This window comes from Pavona decussata, unplaced genomic scaffold, assembly GCF_977016875.1.
Source record: "Pavona decussata unplaced genomic scaffold, jaPavDecu1.1 SCAFFOLD_134, whole genome shotgun sequence".
NCBI lineage: Eukaryota > Metazoa > Cnidaria > Anthozoa > Scleractinia > Agariciidae > Pavona > Pavona decussata.
Genome location: NW_028145547.1, coordinates 3,022,325 through 3,035,000, shown reverse-complemented (window position 1 = coordinate 3,035,000; position 12,676 = coordinate 3,022,325). Strand labels below are relative to the sequence as shown.

Here is a 12,676-nt window from a genome sequence, read left to right as displayed (position 1 = left end):
GAGGGAGTGGACGGTGGAGGTTATCTGAACTTTCTCTATCCCATGCTATTCACTTATGTTACCCACCCCCTTAGCTGTCATCTTGTGCCTTTTTGCACTTTTGCTTTTGCATGCCATTGCACGGTACAGAACAATGTACAGTTCCAGAAAATATCTATATACCACACCCTTCTTCCATGGAAGTTTCATAAATTCAGGGAGGGGGGGTGGGGAGAATACTTAATAGCCAAATTTTTGAAAGGAAAGTATGAAGCTAAGCTGGAATTTTTAGAGGGGTGGAGTGGAGTCTAGAACAACACAAATTTCCTCATTTCTCCCTCCCCACCCCTCCCACTCCATATCAAGATTTCCATTTTTTCTGCTAGTTTCTGCCACATATTTCAACCTTCCCCCACTGTATTCTTGTAACCCTCCTCAGATGCAGGGGGTAGTCCAAAATGGAAATTAAAAGATAAAAGTGAAAAGTGAAAAAAAAAATCAGAACTTTGTCATTTTAAAGTCTGTTGTCTGCAGTATAGTGGTACATGAATGGTATTTCCACCACTTAATTAAAATTTGTCTTAAAAAGATTATGTTATTTAACGAAATTATTCCCTGTTGCTGTGTGTCTGTTCAGTAATAGATCACAGAAGATGTCGAAATGTGGTAAGAACATCAGTGATACACTCGGCACCACGTTTTGTTCTTACCACATTTTGACATCTTCTGTGATCTATTACTGAACAGACGCATGGCAAAAGCGAATAAAGAAGCAAAAGTTGTTATTGGTGATGTCATCTATGCATCTGTCCTCCATTAGATCATAAGTAAGAACCAATCAAAAAGTGCGTAGAATTCAGCTTATTATATAAACTACTGTTGAAGCTGAGGTCTCACATGTTATTTTTATTGATACTTAAATAGGTTGGTCATGAGCCAATTCCACCAACTCCATCAAAAACATTTTTAGGAACCAAGGTGTTAAGGCTGCCAAGCTTCTTTCAATATGGTAAGTTGCACAAAATGTGACTAGTGGTATTCAATGTAAGTGCTGAAAGAACTCATCTAACAAAATAAATGTGCATTAAAGGGGAAGTATCATGAAAATTTGATGTCATTTTAAAACCCAAAAATGTTTGTCTGACAACAGAAAAGAAAAATAATTGTCTAGTTTTGTTATAAATTATCACCCCACTGCAATAAAACTGTCGATTAGTGCCCCTGGCCAGAGACCGAGTAGGTCGGAATGGATTGAAACTTGAAAAATGTTAGGCTAATGTTTTTCAAGTTTTTCGCATTTTTGTTTCCGAAATGCGCTAAATCATATTACCAGTTGTACCTGTGAAGAATTGAGTTGATTTATCTCCTTTCGTTGTTCTAGAATTATTTTGTAGCAAAGTGAAGGTCTTATTTCACCATTTTTAACAAAAGAGGTCAAAAACCCCATGATACTTCCCCTTTAAATGTACATATCAAAAAGAGATCTACACAGAGATGCAGGATATAGAGGCTCTAAATTCAAGTGCACAGCATGCACGGTCACATGATTCTCAGTTGCTGCTAGATGGGAAAGCCCCAAAGCCCATTATACATAAACCTATAAATCAAAAGAATTCCCTTTTTTTGAAATACGGTTGAACCTCCTGTAAGCAACCACCTATAAGGTCAAGACTAAGTGGTCGCTTATGGGAGGTGGTCGCTTATGAGAGGTCAGATGATAGGGGGCCTAAAGTTTTCTTCACTAGCATATGGTAACTGCAGAGATTTACCCCATGCACCAATTCTTATTCAAACCCTTATAATAATAATAAAAAATTATTTTTAGTAGCCACAAAAATATTTTAACTTCGAATTTCAAGATCAAAACCATTAATGGCTTGCCCCTGATAATCTCTAGTGAACAGGATAAGTCTCATTATAGCTACAACTTCAATCTATTGTTACTTGTGTGTTGTCTGACTTAAGCTTGCATTGCATTCAGAATGTGATAATGTTTCATCCACACATTATTATCTGTCCAGTTGTCGCTTACAAGAGGTTGTAAACAAAAGAAAATCCCAAACTTTCTGCTCAAAAAGTGGTTGCGGTCACATACAAGAGGTTCCAACTATAGTGATTTGACTTGGAAGCTTTTGGTAGTTTGGGAAACTGGTCGCTTGAGAGAGGTCGTCGCTTAGAAGAGGTGGTCGCAAAGGGAGGTTCGACTGTACTTCTAACAATCTTATGGTGACCGTTGATATAGATCCAGTTTACAAATACTAACTTTGGATGTTATTTTGTCAGTTGTCCCAACTAATTTTGTCCAGGCTTGTTTAACACTATATCTTTTTACTGATTGTATACATCATGTTTTTCTGTATAGCAAATCACATCAAGAAACTTGATGGTTGGAGTGGACTTTATAGAGGATTACTACCAAGGCAAGCTTGGATTTTCATTAATCTTAATCAGTTGAATATGAATAATTATATAAAACATCATATATTGAACTGCGGATGAAAGATTAGATAGAAGAAAGATCCTCGCAGTTAGTATGTAACTAAGCAGTTGCGAAATGAAAGCCTGAAAAAAATTCAGGCTTGAACGGGAATTAAACTCATGACCGTTGCTCTACCAACTGAGCTATCAAGCCAACTGGGAGCTGGTCATATTGTGAGTTTGTTATATACCTGTGAAGGATGAATAAATGAATATGAATATATGAAACATCATATATTGCACTGCGGATGAAAGATTAGATAGAAGTAAGATCCTCGCAGTTAGTACGCAACTTGCGTACTAACTGCGAGGATCTTTCTCCTATCTTATGTTTTGCATTGAAAGGACTTTTTAGAGGTGTATTTTTCAGGAAGTGGGGGAGGGAGAGGAAAGTACAGAAAAATGTTAACCAAGATATTTAAAAATATATTAGATTTATATGGATTGAGCTCCTAAAGTTGTAAATATTTCACTATTAATAATGAGCTTCTAACAGTCTGTTCATTACAAATAGTTTACTCAGATATAATTAAATAATTTTACTGACAAAATATCAATATCATGTTTTTGCCTTGTCTTTAGGGTTTACTCATCTATGATTGGAACTCTTGTTAACAACACAGTCTTACAGGTATTAACAATATTATAATAGCAGTATGTCTGAGTTGCTGTTAGTAACATACAGTATTGAAACAACAAATTAAAGTTGACATAGGATGGTTAATATACTCTCAGCCATTCAACTGATAGGGTGTTTATGCTATAGATGCTATGGTTCACAAGAGATTTACAACATGATACTCGTACATGTAGTTACATGTTATTAATTTCATCAATTTATTGATGTCATCATTGGTGTTTAATTAAACAGGCCATATCTTCAAGTGGCAATGCACTTGTCCCAATTGTTAACCAGGAAAACAAGGTTGGTTCCCTTTGTTGTTAAGTAGTTAAAAAAAAAATAGCAAAGTGACATGGATGGATTGGTTTGCATCTGACATAGGCTCGATTTCCGCCGCTCCCTCGGGTGGGGTGAGCGCGGGCTCATTTTCCCGAACAGCAGCTTGTAATCGAGCCTACATCTGATACTGATGACAACACTTTATAGTTAACTGAACAAAACTTGTTTGTTGTGCTTCGTTTGGTTTCTGGCTTGCATGTTGACTTTTCTCTCTTTTGAATTTATTTCAATTTACTGTGTTCTGGCAATCTACACATTTGAGGTTGAAATTTTTAAAATTTCCACCTTCACTCATGTTATTTGTTCTTTTGAGCCTGTAGACCAATCCTAAAGAGTGACTTCTCAAATAAAAGCTACTAAGTAGCACTTTGCTGTGGTGTTGTTGATTATGCTGTACAATTGAGTAATTCTAATGATTGAGTCTGTGGATGAAATCCTGCAGTGTGACCATTCAAATGAATGCTATTGAGCAATCATTATTTCTTGAATATTGATTTTGAGCATCTTTTAATAAGTGAAATTGTTCATGATTGATCTGGAAAAAAGGTCACTTCTCTGTGGGCTTACCACCAGCATTATGGCACCAGTACCCATTTATACACCTGGGTGAAGAGCTCGACAATGTGGACCAAAGTTTCTTGTCTTTCTTTCTTGTCTTTCTTGAATCAGCGACCCTCAGATGTTCTGACTGTCCGATTGAAAGTCTGACGCACTGACCACTACACCACCGCGCCTCCACTACTAAATGGAAAGCGCTCCTGAACACCTTTCTAGCCCAAACCTTGAAGTATACTTAGTGTCTAAAAGTACACAGGTTAACCAATCATGGATTAAATTTTTAATTAAATGTTGAACAGTCTTATTTTGTAGTGATTCTGACCAGTGTTGTTATTTTTGTTGTTCTGTACTCTTTGCATTTTTTTAGACAAGCCGAGAAGAGTTTAAAGAGTTTGCTGAAGAGGTATGAACATAAAAACCTTCTTAATCATTTCTTTACTTGTTGTTTCATTTGACTGTGAAGGGGAAGGGGTGTTGCAACAACTTTTGAGAGTGGTTATTGTTATGGTGCGTACTAAAGCCAGCCTTGATACCGAGTTTCATCCTGACATGCATGAGCTGAATATATTCTTTTGACTTTATGACTGATTGATTGGCACCCTTCAGTCTCGGAAGACTATGGTGTCGCGCTCTGAATGGTGGCTCTGGAACAGCGTCTGGTGTGGTTGGAGAGGCCGATTCGAGAGTGGCAGTCTCTTCCACACTGGGAGCAGATGCAGTCTGTCACTGATATCTCCCTGACTTCAGACATTCCTTGAGCCTTCTCATATTTATAAAATGAGATCCTTCTTAATATTTATAAAATGGGATCTTTCAGACTTGCAAGCAGACAGTAGCAAAATGCAGTGCTCTTATCATCAGTCATCCATTTTATGGTAAGTTAATTTAAAATGTTGAAATTATGCTGCAGTGCTTTATACCATACATGTATCATTGCCACCTGCAGGTCTATCAAGCTTGCTTTTCCTGTGTTGGGAAAATCAGGGATTTCATTTCTAATTCCCTACAGTCTCAGATTTGCAGACTATGAAAATGTGAAATCACACACATGCCCAATCATCTGGGATAATCAGGGCTCAATCTACCGTACTGATAGTCTCCCTCGCAGCCGTTCTGTGTCTCGTCACGCAACGCTAGGAGCATTGCGTGACAAGACATAGAACGGCTGCGAGGGAGACTACCTCACTGAAAAAGATGGCCACTGGTACATTTACCTAGTATAATTCTTAGCATATGAAAACCCTAAAAACCCTTATAAAAATGCACAGAAAAGTTCTAAACATTTGAGAAAAAGCATACACAACATTGTTAAGGACAGGGACAAATTTTGCAAAAAAATATGACTTTCTGTGTGGCTGCTGGTTGTGTTAGGTTTGCAAGGTACTGTTGTTTAATGTACAGCCACCATCTTTTTCTGTACAGTGGATTGCAAAAAAAGGGGGCATATCTTTTCCTGGCACGTCTAGATTTCTGCAATGGTCAAATATGATTTCTCCTGCCATATGAAAGTATATCAAACAGTTATTATTTTGACTGTCTGAAAATGTTAATAGGTAAGAAATTCTTAGAAGTAGTTCAGGTGTCAATAAAAGTTAAACAATTGGACTTTCCCCGCATCTTTATTTTTGTCGTCGCAGATAGTTGCTGATACTTATCCAACGACAGCAACATCTGGGATGGCTGGGAAACAATAACATTGCTATTCATCTAGGGTTTTCCTGACATGTGAAAACCAGGCATTACAAGTTTTGTAACAAGGCTGTTCCAAGAATAGAATCACCTTCCTTAAGACTGATTTTAATAGTCAGGGTTCAGAATACTTTGTTCCAATCATTGAGAGATGTTTTAATTTGCTATCTACCGGTAATAAAAAATTTTTATTTATTCTTTACTCAACAGTAATCTCAGTTAGGATGATGGTTCAGTTTGTTGGAAAAGAGACAATTTACAGGTGCATTTGGTTTCCTGGATTATTAGCAATTTCACTTTCAGTTAAGAAGAGAATCTCTCTACATAATTATATACTGGTTTAACCTATTTTACAAAACATTTCTATTGCCAGTTTTCACTGTCACGCCATTGAAAAAAAAAATTGAAACCATTCCATGAATGAAGTCAAGAAATTGACATGTTATATAGATGATAAATAAATAAGGAATCTGTCCAAGTGTCAGGTCTGTGCGGTATTCCGTACTCGAGTTATTTGACAAAATGTTCCACACAAATTTATAGAGCTTAGTATGGAGACGCCATGTTGGTGTCCCTCTAAGGTGTACCAAGATGGTGACCGGAAATAGGAAAAAATCTGGAGTTCACTTTTGCCAGAAAAGAGGTTTGTTTTCCCTTGTGAATTTTTGAATGTTTAGATAAATATTTCTCCTCAAACTTAAATTGTTTAGAATGCTGAAAATCACCCAAAGAGTCATTTTTATGATATGGAACAGCTCTGTCACGGCCGTCCTCCTGATGTCACGCACAATGAAAACTCGAAAATTGAAACTGTTCTATTTTCAAAAGGAAATACAACATCGAGCTAAGAAATTGTGAAAAGATATATTTTTAGGTAATCTTTCCTTGAATGAAGGTAAAAATTTTGTAGGCCTCCCTGTTTTGAATTCTAGAATTTGGTGACGTCACGTGAAAAGAAGAATTGACCATGAGGTAGCACAGAGCACGAGACCAACTTAATTGAAATACTGAGCTTGTTTTAATAAATTATTTAGCAATACCACATAATAATAGTTTGACAATCCTCGTCACTTATCTTCTCTCATTTACACCTTTAAAGCACTTTTTCTCTTCATTCATCATATTGCTTGCTCTTACAAGTAAATGATGTTTCAATGGCCACTCATGGACAACAAGCCTTTACATTTTATGCCCCAAAACTTTGGAATGTAGTTTATAACTTATGACTACCAAGTGACAATGAATCTGAGGCTTGAAGAAATTTTAATAAAAAAAAAAAACAGTTGATTTTGTTAGTCTTAGCTTTGCAACTTGTGCATTGTGATTTGTCAAGATGCAAGTAAAAACATCATCAACATCACCATCATAACCATCACCAATATTTCTACGGCTACCACACTATACTATCAGTGGAAAGAGAAATAAAAATTTAATCAATTTTCTTGTCTTGTGACAGTGTTTATTTCTGTTTTCAGTGGGCTGCGTTCATCAATCAAAGAGATTTATGACAATGAAGGCATTCTTGGATTTTTGAGGTACGTGTATTAAACTAGTGCAGCTATTGTTCACTCAACAACAAGAAACAGAATTGTTACAGTTAAAACCTGGGGTGAGAAAAAGTGTCTGAGTGTATACATTGGGGTCAGGAAAGTGTCCGCGTTGAGCAGATTTCTATAAAGTGGGATTTTTACTGTACTTGAATGGTCAGTCAGCTAAGAATAATGTCTTACAAAACAAATACTTTCTCTCCATGTTTACAGTGGTATAATTCCTCGTCTCATTGGAGAAATCCTCTCCTTGTGGTTGTATCGAGGAGCTTGCTTCTTGGTTAGCAAGTATGCTGTTGACAGTGAGGTATGAATTTATCAACTACTTTCCTATTAATGTCAATATTATAAGATATATTTAATATATAATTTTTTACTTTAATTTGCTTGTAAGATTCACATTGGATATTTACAGCCCACCATCACTTAGACATACACTCTTCTTCCATGATGTGTTATTGTCGTTCTTTTGTGTTTCGCTTGTTGCTGTTTATTCTGATCATTGTCATTACCCTTGCTGTAGCAAACTGCAAATAATTAACTTGCCGTGTTTGTTTGAAAATTTAAGGTCAGTAGAAGAAAGGAAGTACAGGTCTATACCAATGGCCTTTTCCAAGTAAGTTGTTTCATTCACTATGTATGAAAAAATTAACATAAGAGCTGTGATCAATGTTGAGGATTGTCGCAATCTTAGTTACAGGAACCAATGACTTAAACTTCACACATTTTATTCTTTGACATTTGAATTTCCAGCGATATAAAGTGTATGAAAATTTAATTTTGATACAACATAATTTCTTAATATCCAGACTTTTAATAATTTAGTAGTAACACAGTAACACAGGCTGCTTTTCACTTAAGGTTTAATTTATGTTAATACATTTTTAATGTCACACTCAATACAAGTCAGAAATCCTTCAGCTAAACTACTGATTTCTGAAGATGCTGTGAAAATATTATTAAAAAACAAACAAAAATTCTTAAAGTAAATCGCTTGGAGTGAGAGTACACTTTGAACTACAAATCCGCAATCAGTTATTGTTAGCTATTGTCTAAAAGAACTATTCCTGACTACTTCAAGACAGGAAATTTTTTCTACTGCACTTCTGTCGTTGTGTTGTAAAACATGTTGGGTGTAACCTATGACATTGGTAAGCATACTATCAGGGGTATTAACGTTAATGTGCCTAGTGACTTTTTGTTACTAAACCACAGGGTATTTTAAATGTTCATCTAAAAAATGTAATTTGCTTATCTACCAAAGAGCTCCAGAGCTCCAGAAAAACATTTTCTGTGTGTTCCGGGTCAAACTGGAATTTGCAAGTGTTGGTTTCTGTGGAGGGAGGAAAACCAGAGAAACTGGAGCCATCCCTGCCTCACCCCCAAAATAATTTTTACAAATAACTGATTGGTTTGTTTATATATTTATTCATGTTAATCATCTTGGTATTTTTTTCTTTTATCAAGTACGCTGCTGGAGTTGTGACATACCCGTTTGTGCTTGTGTCGCATATGATGATTGTCAACCATGTTGGGTAAGTCTACCACTAGTCAGTGAATCAAGAGACAATATTAACGCGGCAATTACCTTAGGCATCAGCTGGAATGTTTGTTCAATACAGTGATAAAGTGGGCAAAAAATGTTACTTTAGGTCCTACACATTTCGAAAAAATTTGATTAAGGTGTTCAAAGTAGCCAAGGAAAATCATATCTGGTGACTAGACTGGTAAAAAATAGACTTAAGACATTCAGGAAACCATAATGTACACAGTGGTTATAGCTAGATTGCTTCCCTTGGGTGTGTCCTACATATTTACATTTCAGGCTCAGTTTTATTTCTGTTGCCTTTGCCTTGTTCCAAGGATTTTTCAAGGGGATGTCTTGTTCACAATGCCTCTGAAGCCATGTTTTCATACTAAAAGTTTCCATTGGCCAAAAGTAAATCACCAAAATGAGGGGGATTACCCACGGGCCAAAACTAATAAGCAGTATCACCCTTGAACTTAACCTAAAACAATGCTGGCCAGATTGCCACTACCTGAAAATACTGGGCAAAATTAATAACCTGCCTCCCCGCAAAAATTTATTTCAAGCTCCAAAACTCTTTACCAACTACCGATCAGTTTTCTTTGTAAGCTTGGTAAGGGTGAAGTGCATGCAGGAGGGAAGGCAAAGGCACTGGCATTCTGCACAAGTTAGCAGACGCCCATCCTAATTTGACATGCCATTACTTCTCATCAACAACTTTATTCACAGACTTGCTGCTGGTGAGGTCCCTGCTATGCCTGTGTTTTCTGGATGGACAGACTGTTTTAAATACCTCAGGAAAACAGTGAGTTGACCACATGCAGTGATAGGTTTTTGGTTGTTTTAACTAGTTCTTTGCTCTGCCAGTAACAGTCTACTTAAATAAATCCGTTGTGTTGCTCTTCTCTTGTAGGGAAACCTGTGGCGTGGTTCAAGCATGTTTCGACGGACAGTCCGTCAAGTGACAGGGCAGTAATGTGCAATGACAATGCAACAAAATCATGAAGTTGAACTTCATTAAATTGGAAGACATTTTGGTTGTTATGTAGATTGTAGATTGAGTACTGAACACCATTGCAAAGCACAGATTAAAGTGCAACCAGTTTTAACAGGCTTCTTTGATCTTCTGTATCTGCCCCTTCCAACTATTCAGATTCACGTCTTAATCTGTGGGTGCTTACTGCTAATAATAATTTTCTTTCATGTGCAGTTACAGAAAATATCCCAGCATACTCCCCCACGGAAAGTTTTTTTTGTTTTGCACCCCCCTTCCCCTAGGAAACTCCAGTTTAGCTTCTTTTTTTGCCCCTAAATTTTGACTGTTAAGATGCCCCTCCCCCTAGGAATTTCTGATGACCTATCATGGAGTGGGTATGGATTTTTTCTGGAACTGCACATTATCCAACAGACTTAGAGAATAGCTTTCAGGAAAGTACCTCAAGGCTACTGTTTATGGTGGTTTCCTGGAGTCTGTTCTCAAATATTGTGATTTGGACAAGTATGAAATTTGTCATTACATTGTGCAGTTCCAGAAAATATCCATACTCCTCCCATGGAAGGTTTTTTGTTTTGCACCCCCTTCCCCCCAGGAAATTCCAGTTAAGCTTCTTACTTTGCTTCTAAAATTTTGGCTTTTAAGACCCCCTCACCCTAGGAATTTCCAATGATCTTCCATGGGGTGGGTATGGATTTTTTCTGGAACTGCACATTATCACTTCTTGATCAAACGTCCAGGGCCCAGTTGTTCAAATCCACTTAAGCTAATGCTGGGTAAACATGAACTTTGATTCAAATTTTATTAGCTATCAAATATTAAGATTCTTTCAAAGGACAAGTTTCTGTCCATTAGTTTTGATGTAGACATTTACCATTAATTTAAAATAATTATGTTTTAAAAACACTTTTGAAAGCAAGATGAAAATCTCGGTTAATATAATTTTTTATTGGGAGTTTTGCTTTAATTGTTTTCCAAACAATTGGCCTGGGCCCATGACATGAGACTACATTTTTTTCTACTCATTGAATGTAAATGGAAACTTAATTCCCACAAGGAATACTTTGGTGTATATTCCTTTGAAAGTTTTGGTATTTTGGGGTATTTTTTGGAGTGAGGGATTTATTTTATTGGATGTTTGATACAGAGTGTGAAATAATTAGTGACAAAAGATACTTGTTTTTTAAGGTTTAACATTGCATTATTTGCACCTCCTTGCCAGTTCATATCCCTTGTCTTGGAGTTCAGTTTCTGTGCACTTGAGTCTGTTCTCAAAAGTGACATATTTTTGACAAATTTGGCCTAAGTTTTAAGACCATTAGGCCTACACCATCCCTGCCTTCAAATTTAACTATTCCGGCTGGTTCTTGTATGGTTAATTCGAAAAAAAATATTTCTTTTACCTGAGACTTTGCGAGATGGCGGGAAGACTAGCCTTGCAAAAGAAATTGAGACTGACACAGTTTTCTGAAAAAATTCAAGACTCCAAGACCTGCGAGATTTGACTATAATTTTGCATGTATTTTTTGAAAGACCATTTGCCAAGCCTAATATGTCATTCAAGAGACCCCAGATTAACTACTTGCCATGAGTAAGGAGTATTCACGTACAGTGGAACCTCAATTTAAGGAAGTACCAAGGGACTAGGAAAATTGGTTCGTTATGTTTTAAGGGTTTGTTAAATCAAGGTTCCACTGTAACAGGAAAGCTGGGGCCAGATCCAGTAGAAAAATAGTACAGACTGCACATTTTTGGCTGTAATAAGAATTCTGACAATGTGGCTGTAGCTGGCATTGAAACTAACATGTTGAGATTTCATTCAAGTGTATTTTGCACAATCCAAAGTGGAAACTTTGAGTACTAACTGTTGTAACTGTTGAAAATTAAAGATGTCACTGTAATAATAAAATGCTGTTTTAATTCAACCTTGAGCATTTAGTTTCTGTCATAATTTCGTTTGCAAGACCATTCCCTGTTCAGAAATATTAAAAAACTGAAATGGGAGTTCTTGTTACTTTAACTGTACTTTTGTGTACTGTAATGATTGAAATCAATTGCTAATAAAGACAACTTTATTGGGAAGACATTGCTTTATAATAGTTTGATAGTTTATAATTTTGCATCAGTGCTATATCAGCCTCAGGGCTTGGATGCTCACTGTCTTGACAAGACTACCATTCCATGCCAGCCAATCTTTTGGAATTTATAAGTTTACTTTTGGCCTCTGGGCAATTCTTTGAACATGTAAAGTTCTAAAATTTAGAACTCTCATATGCTAAAATCCTTCCGATATAGGCCTTTCCAAATATAAGCTCATGTATAAGCTGTATAAGCTTAGTGTTTAAAGCTGTTTTCATAGTCAAACAAGGAATTTTGAAATGCAAATCTCCCTCCAATAATATTATAATAAACCCTTGCCAATGATAAAAGAAGTCCTTAATCCCAGGGGTTTTGTGCAGTCTTTGTTGGTCTTCCCACTTGGAATAAGTAGTGAAATTATGGGCATTGTTCCATAGCTTTCATTTGAAGACTGCTTAAACAAAAGTTGTGGACAAAAAATTTTAAGAGGCTCCAGCCTTGGCAAGTTTTTGTATGCATGACAAATCTTTCAGATTAAATGTTTATCCATACTTGTCTTCTGCCTGAAGGTCAAATTTCTTAGGATTTTGCCCCTGGCAGCAAAATGGTTAGAGCAAAAAGATGGACTATAGCAAAAGTTAGTCACAAAAATTTAGCCTTGAGACAAAAAAAAATACTGAGAAGTTTTGCTTGAACTCTGCCATATATACAGAACCTGGGGAAAAGTAAATGTAGTGTTTTAAATTTATGAATTCTTGACCAAAAATGTGCATGTTATACTTGCTGAACTTCAGAGATCTAGGGATCATCACCTGACTGGATGGGATGAAGTAAACCTGGCAAAAATCAGCACAATGAATGTT

General features: G+C 36.4%; 1 protein-coding gene across 1 annotated transcript in view; it reads left to right on the top strand.

Moving 5' to 3' along the window:
- LOC146467744 (mitochondrial carrier homolog 2-like) overlaps positions 1 to 11,816 on the top strand; it is a 12,552-nt gene extending 736 nt beyond the window's left edge. Inside the window, exons 2-14 of the mRNA XM_085125330.1 lie at positions 904 to 988; positions 2,342 to 2,399; positions 3,040 to 3,088; positions 3,329 to 3,382; positions 4,344 to 4,379; positions 4,794 to 4,851; positions 5,876 to 5,927; positions 7,141 to 7,200; positions 7,426 to 7,519; positions 7,781 to 7,828; positions 8,680 to 8,747; positions 9,470 to 9,545; positions 9,654 to 11,816. Coding sequence (XP_084981456.1) covers positions 904 to 988; positions 2,342 to 2,399; positions 3,040 to 3,088; positions 3,329 to 3,382; positions 4,344 to 4,379; positions 4,794 to 4,851; positions 5,876 to 5,927; positions 7,141 to 7,200; positions 7,426 to 7,519; positions 7,781 to 7,828; positions 8,680 to 8,747; positions 9,470 to 9,545; positions 9,654 to 9,716 — 801 coding nt within the window. The 3' untranslated portion in view covers positions 9,717 to 11,816. The remainder of the gene's footprint in view (positions 1 to 903; positions 989 to 2,341; positions 2,400 to 3,039; positions 3,089 to 3,328; positions 3,383 to 4,343; positions 4,380 to 4,793; positions 4,852 to 5,875; positions 5,928 to 7,140; positions 7,201 to 7,425; positions 7,520 to 7,780; positions 7,829 to 8,679; positions 8,748 to 9,469; positions 9,546 to 9,653) is intronic.
- The last annotated feature ends 860 nt before the right edge of the window (positions 11,817 to 12,676 follow it).